The following is a 24,035-nucleotide window of genomic DNA, read 5'->3' on the forward strand; positions in this document are numbered from 1 at the left end:
TGAAATGAACAAGAACAGAGTTATCTGCTTTTGCAGATGGACTCTTCTGTTGTAAATGTCCTAATTGGGTGTGCACTTTTCAAAGAATTTAATAAAAAGTTAATGTTTTATATTTTGGTTGCATTTGTGAGTTGATAAAAATGTAACTGGTTGTGTAAACTTGGCACATAATCTAAATATCGATAAATCAATCGATATTGCCCTGAATCAAATCGAATCGCAGAATCTTTTTGAGGTATCGGCAAATATTGTATCGTGATGAACGTCTCGGTTACGTATGTAACCGTCGTTCCCTGAGTAGGGAACGGAGACGTTACGTCGGATGGCGACGAATGGGGTTTCGCTTAGAAAGCCTATCAACTTCGAGTATTACAAAACGAGCCAATGGCAAAGAAATGCCATGGGTCTACGGAATTTGCATAGCGTATCTCCGCCCCACCTCGTGGGTATAAAAGGAGGACGCCGGCAACATGCAGATATGTTTCTTCGCTGAGGAGCCAAGACTGAGCTCAGGCGATCCCCGCGGTACAGCGGAAAGTGGCAGGCAGACGTAACGTCTCCGTTCCCTACTCAGGGAACTAGGGTTACATACGTAACCGAGACGTTCCCTTTCGTTGTCACTCCGAATTACGTCGGATGACGACGAATGGGGTTACCAGTCTAATCACGCCACCTTCTCGGCTGTTTTCCAGTCCCGCGCGTAAATCTGAGATCCTTGTCGTGAGACTGGCACGGACGAAGGACTCCTATTTAGCACAGGAATACCAAGGTACACTGGGGAGCATATCCCATAGCTTAGAGGAAATATGCAATTATTGCCAACCCAGAGGGGGGGACTTAGAAAATACACATATGACCCAGAGGGATGCATATGGAGAACACTGGGGTGTCCAGCCGCAGGTGGAATATTTCAACCCCAGGGGTGGCAAGGTCGCCTGCCAAGGGAAAGACACATGCTCAGAGAGGCTTACAGAGGAAATACACATGTGGGGGTCGCTCAGAGGAGGGACCATGCACACGGGAGGCACCTAGCCGACGCGCAGGCAATAGACACTGACGCCGACGTCAGGGGTGCTGGAGGAACTCAGGGCTTTCGGAGAAGCTCACCTGAGGAGAAATCGCACGTATCCAGTCCGTGGAGTGGAATGGCGAGCAAGCAAAGACACCTGAGCGGGTCCAGTACTAGCTGGTTGAAGCGAGTACATGAGAGGACACTGGCTCCACTCGGAGATTGTAGAATCTGACGAATGTGTTAGGTGTCGCCCAGCCTACAGCTCTGCAGATGTCTGTTAGCGAGGCGCCATGCGCTAGAGCCCAAGAGGACGCCACACTCCGGGTGGAGTGGGCAGTCAAACCAAGGGGGCACGGTCGACCTTGCTGCTGGTATGCCAAAGCAATGACGTCCACTATCTAGTGAGACAACCTTTGCTTGGAGAGAGCCTTTCCCTTCAGCTTCCCACCATAACAGACAAAGAGCTGGTCTGAGGTCCTGAAACACTGCATCCTGTCTACATAGGCGCGGAGAGCTCGTACTGGACAGAGCAGTGCCAAGGCTGGGTCTGCCTCCTCCAGGGGCAGCCCTTGCAGGTTCACCACCTGGTCCCGGAAGGGAGTGGAAGGAACCTTGGGCACATATCCGAGCCGGGGTCTCAGGATCACGTGAGAGTAAGCCGGCCCGAATTCCAGGCACGCTTAGTCAACGGAGAATGAGTGCAGGTCCCCTACCCTCTTGATGGAGGCCAATGCAACCAGGAGAGCTGTCTTCATAGACAGGAACTTAAGCTCCACTGATTGCAAAGGCTCAAAGCGAGCACTCTGCAGGGCAGAAAGAACCACTGAGAGGTCCCAAGAGGGAACGAGAGGAGGGAGAGGAGGATTCAGTCTCCTCGCTCCTCTCAGGAACCTGATGATCAGGTCATGCTTCCCAACAGACTTACCTTCGACCGGGTCATGGTGTGCGGCAATAGCGGCAACATAGACTTTCAGGGTGGAGGGAGACAGCCTTCGCTCCAACCCATCTTGAAGGAAGGAAAGCACGACACTAATCGAACATCTAATCGGTCTTCTTGGTGAGAAGTGCACCAGTTGACGAAGAGGTTCCACTTCAACGCATAGACGTGTCTAGTGGACGACGCTCTAGCGGAAGTGATGGTAGCCGCCACCGCTGGTGGTAGGGTACTCAAACCTGCCTCGTCCCGTCCAGGAGCCACACGTGGAGGTTCCAAAGATCGGGACGAGGGTGCCATAGGGTGCCCTGTCCCTGAGAAAGGAGGTCCTTCCTCAGAGGAATGGGCCAAGGAGGTGCTGTCGCGAGGATTATGAGTTCGGAGAACCAGGTCCGGGTGGGCCAGTAGGGCGCAACCAGAAGGACCTGCTCCTCGACCTCCTTTACTTCGCGCAAAGCCTGCGCAAGAAGGCTCACTGGGGGAACGCATATTTGCGGCCCCGCGGCCAGCTGTGCGCCAGTGCATCCGTGCCGAGCGTGCCCTCGGTCGGGGAATAATACAGGTCGCAATGGGTCGAGTCGTGAGAGGCAAACAGATCTATCTGTGCGTCCCCAAACTGGTCCCAAATCAGCTGAACCGACTGGGGATGGAGTCGCCATTCTCCAGGGAGGGGCTGAAGCCGTGAAAGCTCCAGGACTCCGGGAATGAAAATGGCTCGAAGCGACCTCAGATGCTTCTGACTCCATAAGAGGAGGTGGCGGGCGAGTTGCGACATACGGCGCGAGCGTAGACCACCTTGACGGTTGATGTACGCTACTGTGGCGGTATTGTCTGATCGGACTAGTACGTGTTGACCCCTGAGCAACGCCCGGAAGCTGTGCAGGGCAAGGCGTACTGCCAGCAACTCGAGGCAATAGACATGCCATACTACTCAACTCTACATGCGAGAATCACTGAGCTTCAGGAGCAACCTTGCTCAACACCTAAGTGTGAAGAAATTCACTGAACTTCAGGAGCATTTATTCTCAACACCTGGTGTGATAAATCTCACTGAATTTTTCAGGAGCTTTTCTGCTCAATATGAGAGTGTGACAGCATGTCCATTGCGCATGGCGCCCCAGCCCGTGGAGGCATCTGTTGAGACAACAACATGCCGGGAAGCTGGTTCCAGGGGCACTCGGACCCGTAGAAAACTGAGGTTCGACCACGGGGTGAGTACTGACGGCAGGTCGGAGTAACTGGTACTCGGAGGGTGCCCTGTTGCCATGCCCACCTCGGGACTCGGTCGCAAAGCCAAAGCTGAAGCGGTCTCATATGAAGCAATCTGAGCGGCGTGCTGCAGATGCCATATGCCCCAGGAGCCTCTGAAAAAACTTCAGTGGAACCTCACTCTTGCGCTTGATAGTCTCAGGCAAGACAGCAATGGCTGAGTGGAGAAGGCGACCAAGTCCATACCGAGAAAAGAGCTCCTCTGCACGCGGCAAAGTTTACTCCTTTCCCAGTTGACCCGAAGGCCCAGACTAGCTAGGTGCCGGAGCACTGTGTCCCTGTATTCGCAAACCTGGTCTCAGGAGTGAGCTTAAGACAGCCAGTCACCGAGATAGTTCAGGATGCGAACCCTGTGTTCCCATGGAGGAACAAGGTATGCCTCAACAACTGGGAGAACAGCGTACTGATATGCGCGCGCCCTGACAGCAAACCGTAGGTACGGTCTGAGTCGAAGGAGAACGGAGACATAAAAGTAGGCGTCCTTCAGGTCGATCACTGCAAACCAATCCTGTGGCCGCACACATCCAGAAATGCGTTTGGCCAGGAGCATCTTGAACGGCAGCCTGTGAAGGGAGCGGTTCAGATGCGTAGCTCCAGGATTGGCCGTAACTGCCCAGACTTCTCCGGGACAATGAGGTAGGGGCTGTAAACCCGGACCTCATTTCGGCTGGAGGGACAGCCTCAATCACACCCTTCGCCAGTAGGGTAGCAACCTCCGCTCTCATGATAGGGGCATAGCCATCGACCAAAGTGGAGCGAACTCCCCTGAAGCAGGGAGGAAACCGTGCGAACTGAATCGCATAGCCGAGCCGATGGTTCGTGCTACCCAGCGGAACAGATAGGGAAGCTCTAGGCAGGCTCCCAACTGTGCCAGCGGCGTCAAGAACCACAGACGTCCCCCCGGTGGTGCAGCGAAGCGGAATGACCGGCCCAGACGTGCCCCCGGTGTTGGGGCAAGGTCATAACCGCACCCTGACAGAGGAGGCCAGGGAAGGACCAGCGTTCCACGGGGGCCAGCTCTGTCAGGGGTCTGGCGACAGAGGGGGACAGGGGCGAAGCGGTCCATGGACGGCACACCGTGTCAACCGCCTCTGGGACAGAGGGGGACGAGGAGAGCACGGCTTGTGGGCGGCCCTCTGTGTCGTCCGAGAACTCTGTATGCTCAGAGACGAGAGAGTCAGCTCTTTCTGAATAAGGATTCTTCCCCAGCCCTCCACCTGGGAAAGGAGTGGCCCTGCAACCAACTCCTGGAAAGAACTGAGTCTCAACTCTGAGCAGCCCATCTCAAAAGTGCCGCTTAACCCGGCGTTTAGCGGGGGTCATCGAGTGGATCAGGGAGAACAAGCGTGCAGTCCTTCTAATAGCCCCTTTCTGGCAGACCCAGACATGGTTCCCAGAGTTCGTGCAGCTGCTCGTTGCAGCTCCCTTGTTGATACCGGTGAGGAAGAATCTCCTCACACAGGGGAAAAAGTCAGTCTGGCACCCCCGTCCGGACTTCATGTATGGCCCCTCAACGGATATCCGGGAACCTCCTGGAAAAAGTCCTAAGCACTATCACTGGGGCTAGAGCAGCGTCAATGAGACGCCTCTACGCCCTTACGATCAGTGTTCACCGGCTGGTGTGCTGCTCGGAACCTAGACCCCTACTCATGTGATGTACCACTGGTACCTTTCTGCTGGACGTGGGTCGGACCCCCTCCCCTCCAAGTATACGTGCGGCCATAGCAGCCTTCCATGCTCCTGTGGCCGGCCAATCCTTGGGAAGGAACCACCTGGTAGTGCGCTTCAAGGAGACTTAACCCGCCTCAATCTCCATCTACACCTACACATTTGTGCGGGGGCCAGCTGCTCTTCGCCATTCACATTTGTAAGATTTTATAACTTGGAAGTGCCAGCACTGCAGGCACGAGCTCTTTCTATCTGAGAGGTCTTGGCCTCCGAAGGGCCTAAACCTCTAGGTATCCCTTTGCGGGCTCCGACATTGTCTTGTCCCTGTTGGACCAGACAATATAGCACAGCGTTTCAAAATGGGTTCCCGTAGCGTATAGGTACGCAATACGAGTGAACGTTCTCGAAAGGGAACGTACTCGGTTACTAACGTAACCCCGGTTCCCTGAGAGTAAGGGAACGAGTATTGCGTAGCCACTTCAGGGTGATGTCGCTGCAGTCAATTTTACCCAGTGGTGGAATGTAACGAAGTACAAATACTTCGTTTATTTACTTAAGTAAATTTTTCACGATCTGTACTTTACTTAAGTCTCAACAAGTTTGGTTGCCATAGATATCAGTGATGTCCGGTTCGTGAACGTATCGTTCTTTTGAACCGGTTCTTTTTCCCGCAGCCCAGCCAATCAGCCAGCGTTTTAAAATAAAGGCTTCAATATTATCGAGAAAAGGAGTTTTCCCATAGCGTATAGCTACGCAATACTCTCAGGGAACCGAGGTTATGATAGAAACCGAGTACGTTTCTTTCCTTTGATAATTACTCATGTGACTATGAGTACCTGCAAAACGAAATAATACCACAGAAAGAGCTGGAGTTTATGTCATGTCCATTCATTAGGGCCTCTTTTTTTTAACATGTTCATTGTTTCAGCCCAGTTAATTACTGCTTATTGGTTACTGATTGTAGTTTATTCTTTGATGTCTTAATTCGTAGCATTTTTAAAGGGATACTGTTTGAAACAATTGGGCTGTCATACAGTCTCCTAATGAATGGCTTCTAGTGAAGAATGAGAATCAATGCACAGATTATAGACTACGAATATTTTCTTTTTATTCATACATTTTACATAACAATCGTGCTTTTTCATATGACACCATTTAAATACATGTCCTATGTTATAATTTTAGGCAGTGTAACAGTTAAAAATATACAAAACAATATTATTTCTTACGAGACATAAATCCTATTTGTTTTATAATCCTTTTTATAATCATCACTCATAATTTCCATAAGGTATGTGCTTCAGAGCTCAAAATATTATTGCAGAAAACAGCAATTGTTTTTCAAATATTTCAACATTTAGACAAAAAACTTAATGGAGTACAAACATTCACGGTTACATGTTTTACACAATACAATTTTACAATAAAGTTCCAGATAAAACTGCAGTAAAGTATCTTTGTACAAAACTCACAGGACATAGCCATTTCACATTTTATGTAGGTACGTATCTCCTCTTAGTAAACATGTTTAACAAGACCGAATGCTTTTCACGTGTAGCTGCCTTTGACAGAAACTGTCAGCACATCATTGCCCTGTCGTCAGAGAAGTCTCTGTACTCTAAGGTTTGTGCTTTTGTTGTTGTTGTTTTGTTTTGGGTGTTTTTTTCTGGGGAGGGGGGGGGGGGGGGCAGAAAAGTATATTTTAGTATATGCTACTTACTTAAAATATGGTATTAACTATTAAGAAATATTTTGTATCCTTTTTCAAAAAGGTATGGCACAATATAGTATAGTGTAAACCATTGTTATCGAGTGGCCAGTTCGTGTGTGCATTTCTGCTTTGTTTTAACGGTTCAACATTTTGGCACATGAAGTAACTGATGGTCATGCAAATTGCGACTACATAAATCACAGGCTTAAGGAGCTGATATGCACTCAGGGTCAGAGACATATCTGAGATTTTCTTTTTCCTGAGGGGACATGTAAACAGGACACTGATTTGACAGCACTCATCAGTAATCTATAGAATAATCTGCAAAAATGATCTCCCTGTGTTTTTTGTTGTTCTGATTTTCTGTATTTTTGTACCCTGTGCTTTACAAACTACACACTGCCAGGCATAGATTCGTTTTTGCTTTTAGTCAATGATTTTGGTCCTTGGTCTCCACATTAAAGTACAAAGCATTCTAAAAAATAATTCTAAAAATCACATACAAGTATTTTCTCTTTTTTTAGGTCGGAAAAGAAAAAGATAGTAACAGTCTCTCTCAACAAAGATATTCAACAACATATAATGGGTCATCCAAGGGCTCTACCGAATAAAAATTCATTGTGCTTCGGACACAGGGCTTGCTTGATGCACCTTGGTTTTTCCAAATTACCCACAATACAACATAATCATAATCATGGACTCCTGCTTTGTCCCAGTGCAACATAGAAACTGTTTATACCTTACATAAATAGCTTATGCATTGCAAAACAATGCACTGTCCTTAAATCTAACTCACAGTATAACCTTAGTAGAGACAAATTTACATAATACATAGTATAATTCATTTTTTTAAACACTGACACTCGTTGCTTCACATTTGGAAAGCTTACAGAGTTTGTGTTTGTGTGTAAGTTTTTCAAATGCAAATGTTTTTTGTTTGTTTGTGTTTTTAATTATTTTTTGTCACATTTTATGTTTAGTTTGATTATTTATGACCCCTGGAGGTAGATGATTCTATTACTGTATAAACATGGAAGTCTTCTGTGCTGTTAATCTTTGATTGCTCTCTGCTGGGGTTCACCTCTACTGCTTTTAGACATTGGCATCGCTACCAGGGTTAATTGGAGATGAACTATCAGCCTGCACCTGCGGCTGTGACGGAGGCTGTGACTGAGATTGAGGTGGAGGCTGAGATGGAGGCTGAGACTGAGACTGCTCTGGCTGCGGTGATTGTGGTTGCTGCTGTGCCTGGTCCGGTTGTTGTGGTGATTGTGGTTGTTGCGGTTGCTGCGGTGATTGTGGTTGCTGTGGTGATTGTGGTTGCTGTGTTGATTGTGGTTGTTGCGGTATTTGCGGTTGCTGCTGTGCCTGGTCTGGTTGCTGCGGATGTTGCGGTGATTGCGCCAGCTGTTGTGGCGGTGACTGAAGCTGCTGTTGCTCTGGCCCATTCTCCTGAGCACGCCTCACTGCTGGAGGCTGCAGCATTATCCTGATCCGCTGAAATAAGGCCCCAGAACCAGCACCAGTAAGCATAGATATACTATGTAATGTCTGTGTTATCTTGTTCATTATTTTATACATAAATGAAAACAGTTACCTCCTTATATGTCCCCTTCAGGGTGAGGAACATGTAGACCATATAACCAGGAATGAGAACCATAGAGGATAAAGCCATGAGCCAGCCCACTCCTTGCCCCCATTTAGGGAACACATAGTTGTTCATTTTAAGAGGAACCATTTGCACCGCGCTGAAAAGGAACACACCCTGCAGGAAAGCTCTGTTTAAAAAAACTGCAGTTTTCACACAATTACTGTACACCATAATCTGTAACGGTTCTTACTTTTATAGTGAAGACTACAATACTTTAGAAACATGGTGCCACTTTATATTAGGTGTCTTTAACTACTATGTTTGCATCAAAATAATAAGTTCAACGTTCTGTGCTATTGAGGTGGGATACGGGTAAGGTTAGGGGCAGGTTTGCTGGTATGGGTAGATTTAAGGGTGGGTTAAAGTGTAGGGAAGGTCATCAGTATAATTCTCATTACAGAAATGTATTACAGCTGGAATTACACTGGATACCTAGTAAACTGAGTCAATGGGACAAATAATGGTGTTGTAAAATGAACACTGTTTTATGGCAAATAAACCCTTAAGATTTTGTTCTTTTATAAATATTATTGCAAATTTAGGTTCATGTTAGGTATCAAGCTGTAAACTACATTTTTATTTACCATAAACCACCATGGATCATGATTGTGTCACATGCAGGTTAAAGCAGAGAGGAAGCAGGATCTATATGCAGCAGGCTTTTATTAAACAAACTCAAAATGAACCAAAACACTCAGAATAGCTCAGGCACAGAACAACCAACATATAATACGGACAACGACAGACAACTAAGACAGGACTAAACACAGGGACTAAATCAAGGAAACAAGACACAGCTGACATGACTAACGAGGCACAGGTGAACAGGATACTGAATCAAAGAGACACCCTGGGAAAACAAATTTACAGGCAAAACAAATTTACAGGCAAACATGAACTAACAAACACTAAACGTGACAGAACACAAATTCTCCCACAAGGCCTTGTGGCATATTACATTAACGGGTGGGAGGTTGTGGGGCGGAGCCGGCAACTCGGGAGACCTGAGATGATCCACCTTCGTGGCCTTGCCCAGAGACCCAAGCCCGGCAACTATGGCAGTGGTCATATACCCCAATTTGTGACCCGTCACAGAAACCAGGGACACAAGTCGGCAGCACAACTTTCGAGCAAAATGAGAAAGAAGACTTTTTTATCAAAATTGGTGATTTTCAATTTTTTGGAGAATCTGTTAATTGAAATCACGAAGAATCCTCTCAATGTTTGAGATAGCAGTATTGGTATACTTAAAAGCTTACATTTTGAGGTTGAAATCGGCTTGTTTTCGGAGATTCTAGCATGCAGTAGGGGCGTGGCGTGTCATTGTCTGTGTGTATTTCCATACTGAATAACCCGGCGCTTTTGCCCCCGCCCTCCAAGTGAACTGCATGGCTACTTATTATGCTGTGCTCTGGCCGGCTCTATCTGATATCAAAATTCAATGAAGATGGATGCCGCAAAGATTGTCGCAGACGAGCTGAACCGTCTGGCAGTTACACCGAAAATGTTCGCGCGCGCCCTCAGTGCTTGAATACGGCGGCTCGGCTCGCTGACAGCGGTGGCTGGCTGTTTCACACTGTCGCCCGATTGCTTTGAATGGGGAACGTTTGTTAACAGGGAACAGAGTTAATGGACTGGCAACAATCTCCATAGCACATGAACTGGCACAGAGAATCGAAATAGAGGATGCAGTTAAGACCTTTGCTGCGATGAAGGCCTGCCGTGCGTGTTTCTGAAATGTAAGTTAAGCTTCATTTAGTCATTATTTAAGATGCTGAACCTGCTGATGATATAATGTGCTTGCGGGCATTTCATTTGTGTGTGTATACGCACATAAGAAAGTGGTGTAAAGAGATTTGCAACAGTAATTTGAGGAGGTGAAATATGATTATTTGGAAAATTCCAGAAATGACTGCTTAAAGAAAAATGCCAGCAGGCATTTGCCTCCTGCATAAACTTTAATATTGTTGACATTTTGGGCACACGAGCGTTGCGCACTATTTGCGCACTATATATTTATATGTAGGCCTATGGCTTATTGGTCTTTGTGTGTTGTTGCTGGTTTTGCGTTATATGTATATGGCATATTGGTCTTTGTGTGTTGTTGCTGGTTTTGCGTTATATGCAGGCTATATGGCATATTGGTCTTTGTGTGTTGTTGCTGGTTTTGCGTTATATGCAGGCTATATGGCATATTGGTCTTTGTGTGTTGTTGCTGGTACGTTGCAAATAGAGGGGCAGCACAATTGTTTTTCGCCTAGTGCGGCAGAAGTGCACACATTCGAAGTGCAAAAAAAGCTGTAAAGCACATGGAGGAGCTTTACAGGGGGTATGGCTTATCTAAATGAGATGTAAATGAGCCCTATTGTCACTCCCAGCAGCAGAGAGAGGTGAGAACTGCACAATCTTTAGAGGTCGTTTTCTCATCTTTGAGCTTTTTTAAGTGCCTACTTTAAAATGGCCACAACTTCTCCAAATATTATCAGATTTCCACATGTTACACATCGTTGGAAAGCTTGGAGATTACACTTTCATAATCTATGAATAACTCAAAATGCCCCAGAATCGACTTGTGTCCCTAGTTTCCGTGACCGGTCACATTTTCTTGGGGGGAGCTAGACGTTTGTAGGCCAAGAGGGATTATGGGGTGAGACCAGGGACTGAAGGCCTCTCTGGGCTGAGCTCGGGGACTGGAGTCCTCTCTGGACTCTGGACGGGAGACGGAGTCACCTCTGGACTCTTGACGGGCCAAGATGGCCGCCGCGGTGCGTGAATCTCCAGTCCCCGTCAGGAGTCCAAAAGTCACTTCCGTCCACATGGCCGGCTCTGGCGTGGTGGCAGCCATCTTGACCTAGGGCTCAGGCATGAACAGTGGCCATCTTGGGGGTGGCCTACTTGACCGAGAGCTCATGCGTGAAGGTGGCTATGACGGGACGAGACTCTGGAGCTGGCTGTTTTCAGGAGTACATGTCTTCCAGACACTTGGCCTCCCTCCAGGGAAGTCCTCGGGTGTCTGGAAGTTCAACTGGGTGGTGGTAGTAGTTGGCTCCGATCCATATACTGCTCTGAGGGTTTCGTCATCATAGGGGGAGAGAATGGCAAGACGGCAGAACTCCACAGAGTTTTCCACAAAGTTGAGACTCTTCCGGGCCAACGCAGAGAACTGCGATGTTTTAAAGGTCTGTCGTTTTGTCACATGCAGGTTGAAGCAGAGAGGATGCAGTAGGCTTTTATTGAACAAACTCAAAATGAACCAAAACAATCAGAACAGCTCAGGCACAGAAAAAACAACATATAATACGTACAACGACAGACAACTAGACAGGACTAAATCAAGGAAACAAGACACAGCTGACATGACCAACGAGGCACAGGTGAACAGGATACTGAACCAAAGAGACACACTGGGAAAACTGGGTCAAATTAACAGGCAAACATGAACTAACAAACACTAAACGTGACAGTTTGGAAGTTTGGTCGTTTTGATTAAGGACAAGGGACATTCTTGTGAGTCCCTCATTAACATGTGCATATAATGAATCAGAGGGAAACATCTTAGAACGCTGCTTGCTGGAAACAACAATAAAGGCTTTTTACTTTTGAAGAAGCATCTTGAATTTTTGTCTCATTTTTATGTGCAAATAAAGACTTTAATAATGAAAAGCTGATTAACTGGCACTGAAACTATTGGAAGACAACTAATTTTGAACTGAATTGAGCTGGACAATGACTAGCCTTGCAACATCTGTACTGTTTTTGAACTGAATTGCATCAACATTGAACTGACTCGAGCTGAATAATGTCACTGTTGCATTTAGTAGAGCTGCTTATAGCTAAATTGAACTAATTATTGATACATAATTGATATACTTTGCAACATTAAAAGTATTATTTTCTTTCTTATTAATGTGAAGATGCTTTGAAACAATCTGTATATTATAAAGTGCTCTATAAATAAATGTGACTTGACTAACTTTAACCTTTTCTTACAGTAATTTTCCACGTATTAAAAACATTTTTTGGATTTGACAATATTCAAAGACTAACAAGTATACTCTACTTTTATCCATTTATTTTAATGTTTGATAAAAAAAATTCCAAGAGCTTTTAGAAAATGTTATATCACATAAAAAAGAATAAAGTAGGTTACTTACAGCAACAACTAGAGGGGTGAAGAAAACCCAGCACAGTTTCCACCATACACAAGGCTTGTATCCAATCATTTCCTGGATGTTATCATAAAACTTGTTCACACCTGAAATTACATAAAATTTAATAGGGATTAGATCAATTCACTGCAACTATATTGCGGCAACTGGATTGACGGATAGACTGGAATACATCCATCTATCAATCCATTCATCTTTATCTGTTGCAGTGCTGAGGATTCAGGGGTAATCAATACAATCTGAACCGAGACATTTGTTGTGTCCGAAATCGAATACTCGAAACATACAGTAATGTAATGTGTTACTATCAATGGGTTAAAGTAATAAGATTACTTTTTTCAGCAACTAGTAGTAACTAGTTTCTAATACGATTTCAGAAATAATATTACAGTTATTGTCCATAAAATAGCTTGTTGCAATGTTCTATTTTGTAATTTGTTATTTTGTCTATTGGATTGAAATCCAACAATCCAATCATTCCTAGATTCATTTCATAATCTTCACGATTTGCGGGTGCACGTGATGTCACCATTGCTGCAAGCTAGCTTGGAATATGTAAAAGCTTAAATTCAGTGTCTGGAAATATTGACATTACTTTGATTTTGTCAGGAGAAAAGATGACAAGAACACCATCGCCAAAAGTAAGTTGCGGCATTACTTTACTCTGGCATTACATGGCTTGCCCATTCATATCACTTTTATCCCGATATACAATATATCCACCTGTTATCAAAAATCTAGAAAACAAAAAATTTCCTTACGACCTTACGTGAATTAATTTGACAACATACATCATGAAATATAATTGTATCTGGGTAACACGTGAATTATGCTGTTTGTAGCATTTTAGAATCCAAATCATATGACAAATCATATGCTGTCGTAATCGTGTGTTTATTTGCTTCATGTTTCATGTACAGAAACGTTTCTCTGGGCTAGTATGAACGGAAAAGAACGCATAAGTGTAGTGGAACTTCGTCATAGGAAGAGACAGGGCAGGTTATGATGAACACGTAATATGATTGAGATATGAGCAGCTGAGTCATAACAGCAGATCCCATGAATAGAAATGATGATTCTGTCTAAAGTAATACAAAGTAAATAATTTAAATATACCCTAACATTCACAAAGAGGCACACATATGAAGCCAGAATTTTGAGGAGAAAATGAGCAATTACCACTTCTGCGGGGTGTAACTGAAAAGTAATATAACAGGTAGTGTAAAGAATTACTGTTGCCAGAAAGTAATAATATTATGAGTAATGAGTAATTTAATTACATTTTTGGAGTTACAAGCTTAACACTGACCATATATTATGCGAAAAAACAGTATGCCAACAAAGTAGTATTTACGAATACGTAGGTGTAAAGTCCCTGGATAAAGTACTACTTCTGCTGAGATTCAGAAGTGTGTGTTCAATCTACACTTGGAGAGGAGTAGTAAATGCACCGCCAACTGACACCGGAGGTCACATGACAGTGACACCATGGCGGATGTAGTAAGTCCAAATTTCATTCATACTACACACATCCATACTAAATATAACAAACTTTTTTTAACAGTCGTGAAGTAAGTTTGTAGTACCTACTTTAAAGTATGCAATTTCAGATGCAGTATAAGCATATGGGTATTTCTAAAACCGAAACTGCATCCTACGAAGGCTGCATATCTCTGCTGCCACCAAAACGTCATCAAATGTCGCTGAAGGCCATCTCAATTTGAAGGATCTAGGAAGGCAGCCTTTGTTTCGCGCCTTTCTTTCGGCCTGTTTTAAAGGATGCATCAGATGTATCCTTCGTGGCCTTAAATCACCCACAATCCTTTGCACACATTCCAATACATGAAAATAAGCTGACAGAAAACAAGTCGGTAATGAGCTTGTCTGAGTTTATTATTGTAATTTATTATTACTGTTTAGTCAAAGTATGCAGCACAAGTCCTGAAAAATGATGTAATCTAATGGGACGTGAGACAAACTAAACAATGAAATTACAGTTGTTCTGTAAACTGTACAAACCGATTCAGCGGGAGTGTGGGCCTTCATACCGCGGCTCCATTTCACACTCACTATTGTACAGACTCTGGCTCCAAGTCTGCGTAATCAGCACAAGATGTCAGCACCAAATCGGGACAATGGCGGTTTCACTTTTCTACAATGGAAGGTCCGTCTTTTTTTACAGTCTATGGTTTAGTCATTCATTGGTTGCCATTAGTCCACACCTGTTCCCTGTTCTGTTGATTACCTTCCTCTGTGTATTTCAGCCTTCAGTCTTCCTCAGTTCTTTGTCTTGTGTTAAAGGGTTAGTTCACCCAAAAAATTAAAATTCTGTCATTAATTACTCACCCTGAAGTCATGTAAAACCTTTGTTCATCTTCGGAACATAAAGTAAAATATTTTTGATGAAATCCAAGAGCTTTCTGATCCCTCCATAGACAGCAAAGTCATTGCAACTTTCAAGGGCCAGAAAGGTAGTAAAAATACCATTAAAATAGTCCATGTGACTACAGTGGTTCAACCTTAATGTTATGAAGTGACGAGAATACATTTAATGCACACACAAAAAAAAGCCCCAAAATAACGACTTTATTCAACCATTTTTTCTCTTCTGTGTCAGATCTCCTACGCTATTCACGTAGTAAACACAGTGCAGCACTTCTGGTTTCTACGTCAGAACGCTGGCTCAGTATTGGCCGGCTCCTGCATCAGCATCACACACGTGTCGTTGTGGTTTTGTGAACAGCGTCGGCCAATAATTAGCCGACATTCTGGTGTAGAACCCGGAGACGCTGTACTGTGTTTACTACGCAAATAGTGTAGGAGTTCATTTTGGGGGTTTTTGCTCACAAAAAGTATTCTTGTCGCTTCATAACATTACATTGAGTAATTGATGACAGAATTTTCATTTTTGGGTGAACTAACACTTTAACGTTTATGGATTGTTGGGTTATCTCCGTGTTTAATAAAAATAGTTTATCAAGCATCACGCATCTTCCTTGTGGATTAAGCTACAGTAACCCCATTATAGAACCCTTTTAAAAGTGTCATGAGGTTGGAAGGGTGAAGAAGGGAATGAACCCAATCGCAGACAGTAGTCACAGCACACAGTTTATTATGAACAAAAAGGGAAAACAAAGCCCACGAGGGGGCAAAACAAGACAGGACTAAGGTGACTGACTAGACAAAGATACTGACAAAATACTAGAAGACAAAACACTGATACAAAAAATCGCTCAACAGGACGATTATTCTTGACAGGTTACTCACAAACTTGACACGGATTGACAATGAACCGACACTGGACAGCAAACACGAGGGGATTAAATGGAGACAAACTAATGAGGGAGACAGGTGATAATGGGGAAGCAATAATGACTAAACAAGGATAACAAGGAGAGCGGGGCTAGATGACGAGACAACACAAGCACATGGCCCAACAAGGCCATGTGTTTGCACATAAAACATGGGTCTGTCATGATCCTGCCTCAAGACTTAAAGACAAGAACTAGATGGCAGAATCATGACTGAACCCCCACCTTTAGGAGCGGCTTCCAGAAGCTCCTCAAGGGGACATCAAACACATCTTAATAAAGGCATACACAAAAAAACAATAGCAGGGTTGGGATGACAAATCAAAAATAACAGACAAGGAAGGGGGGGGGGGGCGGAGGGAACACAGAGTTCATGGAGAAATGTTCAGAGGGGATAGGTGGACTGGGGCTCTTGGGTACATGGGATGAGGGCTGAGGACGAGGACACTGGGTAGGCTTAGACGGAGACACACGAGGAGAGGTCTTGGGGGAAACAGTCCGGGGCTTAGTGGAGACAGGGAAAACAGTCCGAGAACTAGTGGTGACAGGGAAAAATGGGGAAACAGTCCAGGGACTAGTGGAAACAGGGACAAACGGGGAAACTGTCCGGGGGCTGGTGGAGACAGGAACGAGCGGGGAAACAGTCCGGGAATTAGTGGAGACAGGGACGACCGGGAAAACAGGCTGGGATACTGCTTCAGTGGTAGCAGCAACAGATTCAGACACGGAGGACACAGAGGATGAGGAAACGGGACTCCTGACGGGAAACATAGCAGGCGAAGGGGCAGGACTGGGTGCAGCGCTCTCCGTGGCAGGCTTGGATGCAACGCTCCCAGTGACAGGCTTGGGTGCGGCGCTCACAGGGACAGGATCGGGTGCGGCGCTCACAGGGACAGGATCGGGTGCGGCGCTCACAGTGGTAGGCTTGGGAACAGAGCTCACAGTCACAGTGGGCTCGGGACAAAACATGACGGGCACATCGAGGAGCTTGACAAGCTTGGCAAGGTAGTCTGCTAGAGTCTCGGCAGCAACAATGATAGGCATCCGCTTACGAGCAGACACCGCTTGCAGGACTGCTTCTGCAGCTTGATCAGCCGCAGCTCTCACAGAGGCAGATTCAGGAACAGCGCTTGCAGTAGCGGGCTCTGGGACGGCGCTTGCAGTAGCGGGCTCCGGAACGGCGCTTGCAGTAGCGGGCTCCGGAACGGCGCTTCCAGTAGCGGGCTCCGGAACGGCGCTTCCAGTAGCGGGCTCCGGAACGGCGCTTGCAGTAGCGGGCTCCGGAACGGCGCTTGCAGTAGCGGGCTCCGGAACGGCGCTTGCAGTAGCGGGCTCCGGAACGGCGCTTGCAGTAGCGGGCTCCGGAACGGCGCTTGCAGTAGCGGGCTCTGGAACGGCGCTTGCAGTAGCGGGCTCTGGAACGGCGCTTGCCGAAGGTTGGGAGGCTCCCCTCTTCCTCCTCTTTCTCCGAGGTCGGGAAGCAATGGTCACAGCAGGACTCATGATCAGCTGGACGGGCTCAGCGGGAGACAAAACAGGAACTGGGAAGACCATCTCTGGTTGGGTAAGCTCAGATGAAGATGATTCCGAAGGGGAATCCCACGAAACCCGTCTCCCTCGTTTACCACGGAGGTCAGTGGGTTTGGAAGACGCCTCTGGAGTCGTGGGGGAACCAGCCTGGTCCCCAAGCGTTGCAACGCCTATCATACGACCCTCCGGGATGACAGGAAGACAGGCAGAAGGTGAAGACCTCGAGGACGCCGCCCCAGACTCCTCCCGGGAGAAGTGGTCATACAACCGGGAGAAGTTTGACAAGATCCACTCATCCTCGGGTGAGTGTGGAAGGGTGACACTCTTCTTGTTGAGGGGGGGAGACAACCAGACTTCTTCAAGGGGGTCCAGACGATGCTTGGCAGAGAAGGACAAATGGTCTGCTGGGTTCTTCTTTGGTCGGTTCATTCTGTCATGAGGTTGGAAGGGTAAAGAAGGGAATTAACCCAATCGCAGACAGTAGTCACAGCACACGGTTTATTATGAACAAAAAGGGAAAACAAAGCCCACGAGGGCGCAAAACAAGACAGGACTAAGGTGACTAACTAGACAAAGATACTGACTAAATACTAGAAGACAAACAACTGACACAAAAAATAGCTCAACAGGACGATTATTCTTGACAGGTTACTCACAAACTTGACACGGATTGACAATGAACCGACACTGGACAGCAAACACGAGGGGATTAAATAGAGACAAACTAATGAGGGAGACAGGTGATAATGGGTAAGCAATAATGACTAAACAAGGATAACAAGGAGGGCGGGGCTAGATGACGAGACAACACAAGCACATGGCCCAACAAGGCCATGTGTTTGCACATAAAACATGGGTCTGTCATGATCCTGCCTCAAGACTTAAAGAAAGACAAGAACTAGATGGCAGAATCATGACAAAAAGGTATACTTTTGTACCTTATAATCCTCTAGAGGCTGCATATTAATACTGTTCCTTAAAGATACATATTAGTGCATAAATGGTACATGTCAGTACCTTCCGAAAGGGTCCCACCCTAGTGACAGCTTTTGTAAAAAAAAAAAAAAATGATAGTTTATTAAAAAAACATAAAGAACTTTCACAATGGCCAATCAGAGCAGCATAAAGTCATAAACTTACAACACTCTCTGGTACTAATGTAGAGACACTGGCATATCTCAGGTAGATTATTTGTTTTGTCAAGTCCCGTTAGCAAAATAGTAAATGTTGGAAGAGCTGACAATGACCAAATTGTCAGATCTGAAGAAAAGTAAGGTTGACAAGGAAAATTGTGCATTCGCAAAAGACTGGAAGACATTTTTACCAAAAGAAGCACCAAACCTACAGCATGTGCTTTATTTGTACCGAGATGGTGGCGATTGTTAAGACTGCTAACAATAAGCACCACTATAAATCATCAAAGCAGATGTATTTTAAGCAAAATTATCCATTAAACATGGAGGTGAAAAAAAAAACAACTTAACGAACCGAGACAATCATATTGAGAATCTAGATGTAATATAGTCCTGTGGAAGCTGCACACCCTCCGCTCAGAGGAAAATTGTTGAGTGGACCACAAATATTTAAATTTGAGTTCCTCTGATCAAGAGCAAAGACATGGAAATGTCATTCAACCAAAGAAAGATAGAGAGAAAAAAACGTGTGATAGGATGGTTGTGAAGAGGGCAAACATGATAAGGACAGAAAGGGTTGAAATGGATTCAAAATGGTGAAGGCTTCATTGTATATCAGACACATGACTCTCAAAGATAAGGAGCTAATACAATTTCCCAGCCAGCTGCTGATTGACAGATTGGATTAATGGGAAAAATGACAGGAAGATCCCTGGGAAAATAGGCCCCTCCCTGAAATGTCAAACAAGCAGACAGCAAAGGTGGCAAACACTGAGAGATCCTATGGCCTTAGTTGAGGAAAGAGAGAAAGCAAAAGCAGCAATGCACGTGCATGCAGCAGCATCAAACACTAAATTCATAACCAAGTCATCAAGAGTAATCGCAAGAAACTGGCAGAAAAAATGGAAGTGGTGATGTAGCAATCCCCATAACATAAACAGGAAAAAAGAGCTTGAGAAATAGAAGCTATAAGCAAGGCCAATGTAGTGCTGAAGAAGAGGGAGTAAATTAATGAATGACATATCAATATCAATGAATGACATGTCAATATCAATGAAAACAATATCAATAAAAACGACAATCTTAAGCAAAATTTTTGTCATCCTTGTCACAACTTTGAATTTATGATGGTTACCAACTTTCAGTTTGTAATTCAATTCTATTTCCTTACATACACATTAATTGGCTGGTCTATTCAAAATTCAAGATTTATTGTCATGTGTGTAAAATACACACACATTTGCACACATATACACGCAATTAACAAAAATATACAATATACAAATGTATACAAAAGTATTTTTGTAACAGTAATGGCATTGATATACTGTAATTTTGTGTTCAGAGTGGTCCTGTCCCACTGGATGCACTTTTGTCGTGACAGAATTATTGATGACTATTTATGACTGAAGACCAAAGCTTTTTTTGTCCAGTTTTATAATGCTGTACAGTGCAAAGGACGAGCACAATGCAAAACACAGACACGGTGTATCAGGACGGAGAAGGACTCACCATAGCACCAGGAGATTGAGATACACTCAAAGAACACCAGGAAGAGCAGACACATCCCACTGGCTGAGTAATAGTCGAAGAGTTTAAACACATAGAGGCCACCCTAACACAAGAGAAACACAAGCGTGTAATATAAGTCCCTGTAGCCTGCAATCATATTAATCATATTATCTCCTCATCATATTCAAGACTGATTACCTGTGTGATATTGGACAGCCCAATGGCGTAGGACACAACACAAACACATGCAATGAAAATCTCTCTCCTCTTTCTGAGCACCCGTGGGAACTCATCCACCAGAGCAGTGATGAAGCCCTCCACTGTGCAGAACTGCAAGACAATGTCAACAATGAGGTTGTTACTTATATTGCACTTCAATGGTAAACTTTTTCATGGCTCTTTGTTGTTGCATCCAATAAACCTATGATCACAGGTGTGTGTGTGTGTGTGTGTGTATTAGCTATTACACTTTGAACATGGCTTATCCAATCAGATTTTAGCTTTTTTTAGGACTTCCTTAAAAACAAAGCAACAATAAAAACCAACACAACTCATTGACAAAAAAATTAATTTACTAAATTTGAAAAAAAAACCAAAAAAAAAACAATATGCCACAGGGTTGGGATTCAGTTTGGTTTTGTTTGAACATTGCCACTAAACAAGACCAAAACTCCAGCTTAAGGGAAAAAGAACATCAGTTTAAAATCTGCAGAAATCCACATCAAAAGATTTTATTGGGCACAGGGCTAATTAAAATTTTTAATGCTCCTTATGTTTCCTTGTGTGGCCACCAGGGACACCGCCATTGATGCTGGAGTACCAAACAGATCCCGTTCACTTCTGTTTCTAGGTCAGAGCTTGAATATGTGATATTCTCACCTGACTGTCGATTCCCAGCATCAGCAGCATGGAGAAGAAGAGAATAGCCCACAACGGTGAGACGGGCAACTGCGTCACAGCTTCGGGATAAGCTAAAAATGCCAAACCAGGACCTGTGTAAGCCATGAAAAAATAAAGCATTTCAGTTATCTGAAAGAAATGTCTAGATTTTAACTTATATAACTATTTTTTTTTAAATAGCACTACTTCAAAGTGAAATATTGTAAGATGTTATGTAAAATTAATTGATTACCGGATGCAGCTACATCAGCTATTGGTCTCTTTGTGACATGTGCCATGAAGCCCACAATAGAGAAAATCACAAATCCAGCAAACATACTAGTGAAGGAATTTATACAGCACACAATGATAGAATCCCTGCAGAAAAAGGGGGGAAAGGATTCTGTCTTCAAATGTGCTATAAAAGCATCTATAAAACATTCCCTTAACTGACCTGGAAGCTGCACATCAATTTGGCATTTAAGGAGAAGATGGATTATGTAAACGACATATAGCCAAATTTGACAGTAATTCTCACTATTCATACGAACTCACTCAAATTCAAGACAGGGAACATCATGACAGTCAGTCACAGTTATAATGCTGGCTTGTTCACATTTTCAAGCAAACATTATTCACAGCATCAAAAAAGAAATGCTCGAGGTAAAATCAAAGTTTAGGGGCCTGAAACAGGGTCGAGTTATACTAACTGATTTTAAAAGATTATGTCACTGCATCATTCATACCTGTACACATTGTTATTGAAATGGTTGTAGCTACCCAGAGCAATAAGGGAGCCTAGACCCAAACCATAGGAGAAGAAAATCTGTGTTGCAGCATCCAGCCAAACCTGAGATGGAAAATCAAGCTAATAATCAGCTAGCCTGGGTTTGTTGGATCTCGTTTGAATGATTAAACATGTGAAATTACCTCAGACTCCTTCAGCTTCTCAAAGTCAGGAGTGATATAGAACAAGATTCCCTCTTTAGCGCCAGGCAGGGACACTCCACGGATAAACAGAATGAACAACATGAAGTACGGGTAGGTGGCAGAGAAGTAAACAACCTGCAAAACATTGATTTCTCTATCAAATATTCCCAACGTGTATTTGTTCAGCATGTAAATGCTTGTAAAAAAGAAACTGCAGGAAATATTGAGCATTGCTTTCACGGGACAAGAAACTCATAGAGCCACAGTTTATTGCAACCATGTGTGCTTTACAATTAATGTAGTGAAATCATTACAAACTCACTGAAATTCCAGACCGAAGCCCTGAAGACAGACCAACAAAGACATCTCACCTTTCCAGTCCAGCTAACACCTTTCCAGATACAGAAGTACACGAGGACCCAAGCAATGGCCAGTGTTATTGCAAGTGGAGCACGAATTTCACCAGGTTTTTCTAAGCCATCAGTCATTTGATGCACATTGCGTCTGTATAAGCACATCATGCAACACAGTTACACTTGACAACAAGACAATTTAATGTACAAAGTTCAAAGAAGGACATGCACGTCAATTTTTTCATCAAATCTTACTCCCAAAACTCCATGACAGCACTGGTGAGATTGGTGGTGTCTACTATGCTGTAGTTTGTATAACATCTGTCTGTGTTCCATGGATTGTTACACGTTTGCCATGGAAGCTCCTATAAAGAATAGAACAATGCTTTACATTTTTCTTATTTAATAAATACCAGAATAGTGACCTAAACATGCTAATATATATATATATATATATGTTAATTTTTTTGCATGGAAGTACACGTGACGAGGAATGCTTACAGTGGTAAAGGAGTTGTATAAGTAGTAAATGGCCCAGGCAATGATGACAATGTAGTAAATGTTCAGCCAGAATGAGAGAACAGCAGCAGCAAGACCAACACCTGTAGTTATGACATATTGTGTTATAACTTACATTCAAAGCAGAATGTGAACCACCTGGTCAAAGCCAGCATATACAGTACGGCTTTTATGCATCATTATAGATGCCTTATTAGATCATTTGTCTTCAAACTGGAAGATCTGTGAGCATCTTTAGAACAACAGACTTACAACACATAACCCATGCATTTAAATGTACGCATCTGCTCGCGTTGCATTACTGAAGGTCTCACACACTTCAAGAAACCAGCTCGTATTTTCAGCATTAAGTAATGGGGAAGATGAGAAAGAAAATAGCTTTAATACCTTTGAACATTGGAGCTAGTTTCCAAACCCCAAGGCCGCCAATGGATGTGTACTGTCCAAGAGCGCATTCAAGAAAAAACAGAGGAACTCCCGCAAAAAATAGCGTCAAAAAATAAGGAATCAAGAAAGCCCCTGGAATCAATGCAGAAATACATGAAAACACCAAGTGGGGCTGTGCACAGCAACACAAAGCACGCACACACACACACACACACACACACACACACCCTAGCACAACATCTCAGACTCAGACTCTTGGATAAGGAGAAGCGTCTCTTACCTCCGCCGTTTTTCCCGCACAGATAAGGAAATCTCCACACGTTCCCCAGGCCGATGGCGTAGCCCACACATGACAGCAGAAAATCAAATTTCCCACCCCAAGTTTCTCTGACTGGAATGTCTTTCTTCTTCTTCTCTGGTTTGGTATCCTCTGATTTGGGTTTGTCGTTAGTTGTTATTTCGTTGAGTTCCGTCACAACTTGTCCATCAGTGTTTTTGGTGTTGTTTGTCGCCATGTCTCTGATTTCAGACCGCAGTAGAGATCCACACAAACCCCCGATCAAACTCGACACAGTTTCAGTTAACCTGAAGACAGCGAATGACACGAAATCATTTTTTCCCCCCTGCAAACGCAGTCCGTGGTTTGAATTCGAAGGCGACACACACACACACACACACACACACACTAAGAGATATGCCGTCTCGGAGACAAAACTGTCTGTAATGACAGTCAATTTAAATATATATATTTTTAGATAGAACGATCTAGCTTCTCAATTATGTTTTTTAGTCAATGTTTTGATGTATTTACTATTGTTATACCCTTAAAATGCATGCACATAAACACAAACTTGAACATTTTCAAATCAGTGAAACACTGAAAATAATTTCCATCTACTTACAGTGAATTGTGACAGTTTTCCAAAGGTAATGTGTCCGTGTGCCACGCAGCGAGGTGTCCGTGGATTGCTCTCTGAGTTGTAAACTTCCAGAAAGGAGTGTTGTGTCCATGTAAAGCGGTCCCGCGGGAGCTGTCCACACGCCACTGGTGCTGAATCCTGTCTGAG

The 24,035-nt window shown here is 44.2% G+C and overlaps 1 protein-coding gene across 1 annotated transcript; it reads right to left on the minus strand.

Moving 5' to 3' along the window:
• Window positions 1-5,966: 5,966 nt before the first annotated feature.
• On the minus strand, window positions 5,967-24,035 carry LOC143733418 (sodium- and chloride-dependent GABA transporter 1-like). The gene is made up of 15 exons (XM_077225130.1): window positions 23,871-24,035; window positions 23,249-23,553; window positions 22,969-23,100; window positions 22,564-22,664; window positions 22,318-22,427; window positions 22,081-22,213; window positions 21,710-21,844; window positions 21,526-21,629; window positions 21,033-21,157; window positions 20,780-20,892; window positions 20,099-20,230; window positions 19,901-20,003; window positions 12,400-12,500; window positions 8,192-8,359; window positions 5,967-8,091 (listed from the first exon to the last, which is right to left on the minus strand). Exons 2-15 carry the CDS (start codon window positions 23,481-23,483, stop codon window positions 7,687-7,689), a joined length of 2,097 nt encoding a protein of 698 aa, XP_077081245.1. The 5' UTR covers window positions 23,484-23,553; window positions 23,871-24,035; the 3' UTR covers window positions 5,967-7,686.

Source organism: Siphateles boraxobius, unplaced genomic scaffold (assembly GCF_051911475.1).
Source record: "Siphateles boraxobius isolate OS27281-9 unplaced genomic scaffold, OSU_SipBor_1 99, whole genome shotgun sequence".
Lineage (NCBI taxonomy): Eukaryota > Metazoa > Chordata > Actinopteri > Cypriniformes > Leuciscidae > Siphateles > Siphateles boraxobius.

Bases quoted from the DNA above. Each gene is read 5' to 3' on its own strand.
- LOC143733418 (XM_077225130.1), bottom strand. From the start codon at position 23,483: ATGGCGACAAACAACACCAAAAACACTGATGGACAAGTTGTGACGGAA. The intron at 21,158-21,525 runs GTATGAATGATG...CTTTTTCTGCAG, and splicing joins TTCAATAACAATGTGTACAG to GGATTCTATCATTGTGTGCT. The intron at 8,092-8,191 runs GTAACTGTTTTC...GCCTTATTTCAG, and splicing joins TGAAGGGGACATATAAGGAG to CGGATCAGGATAATGCTGCA.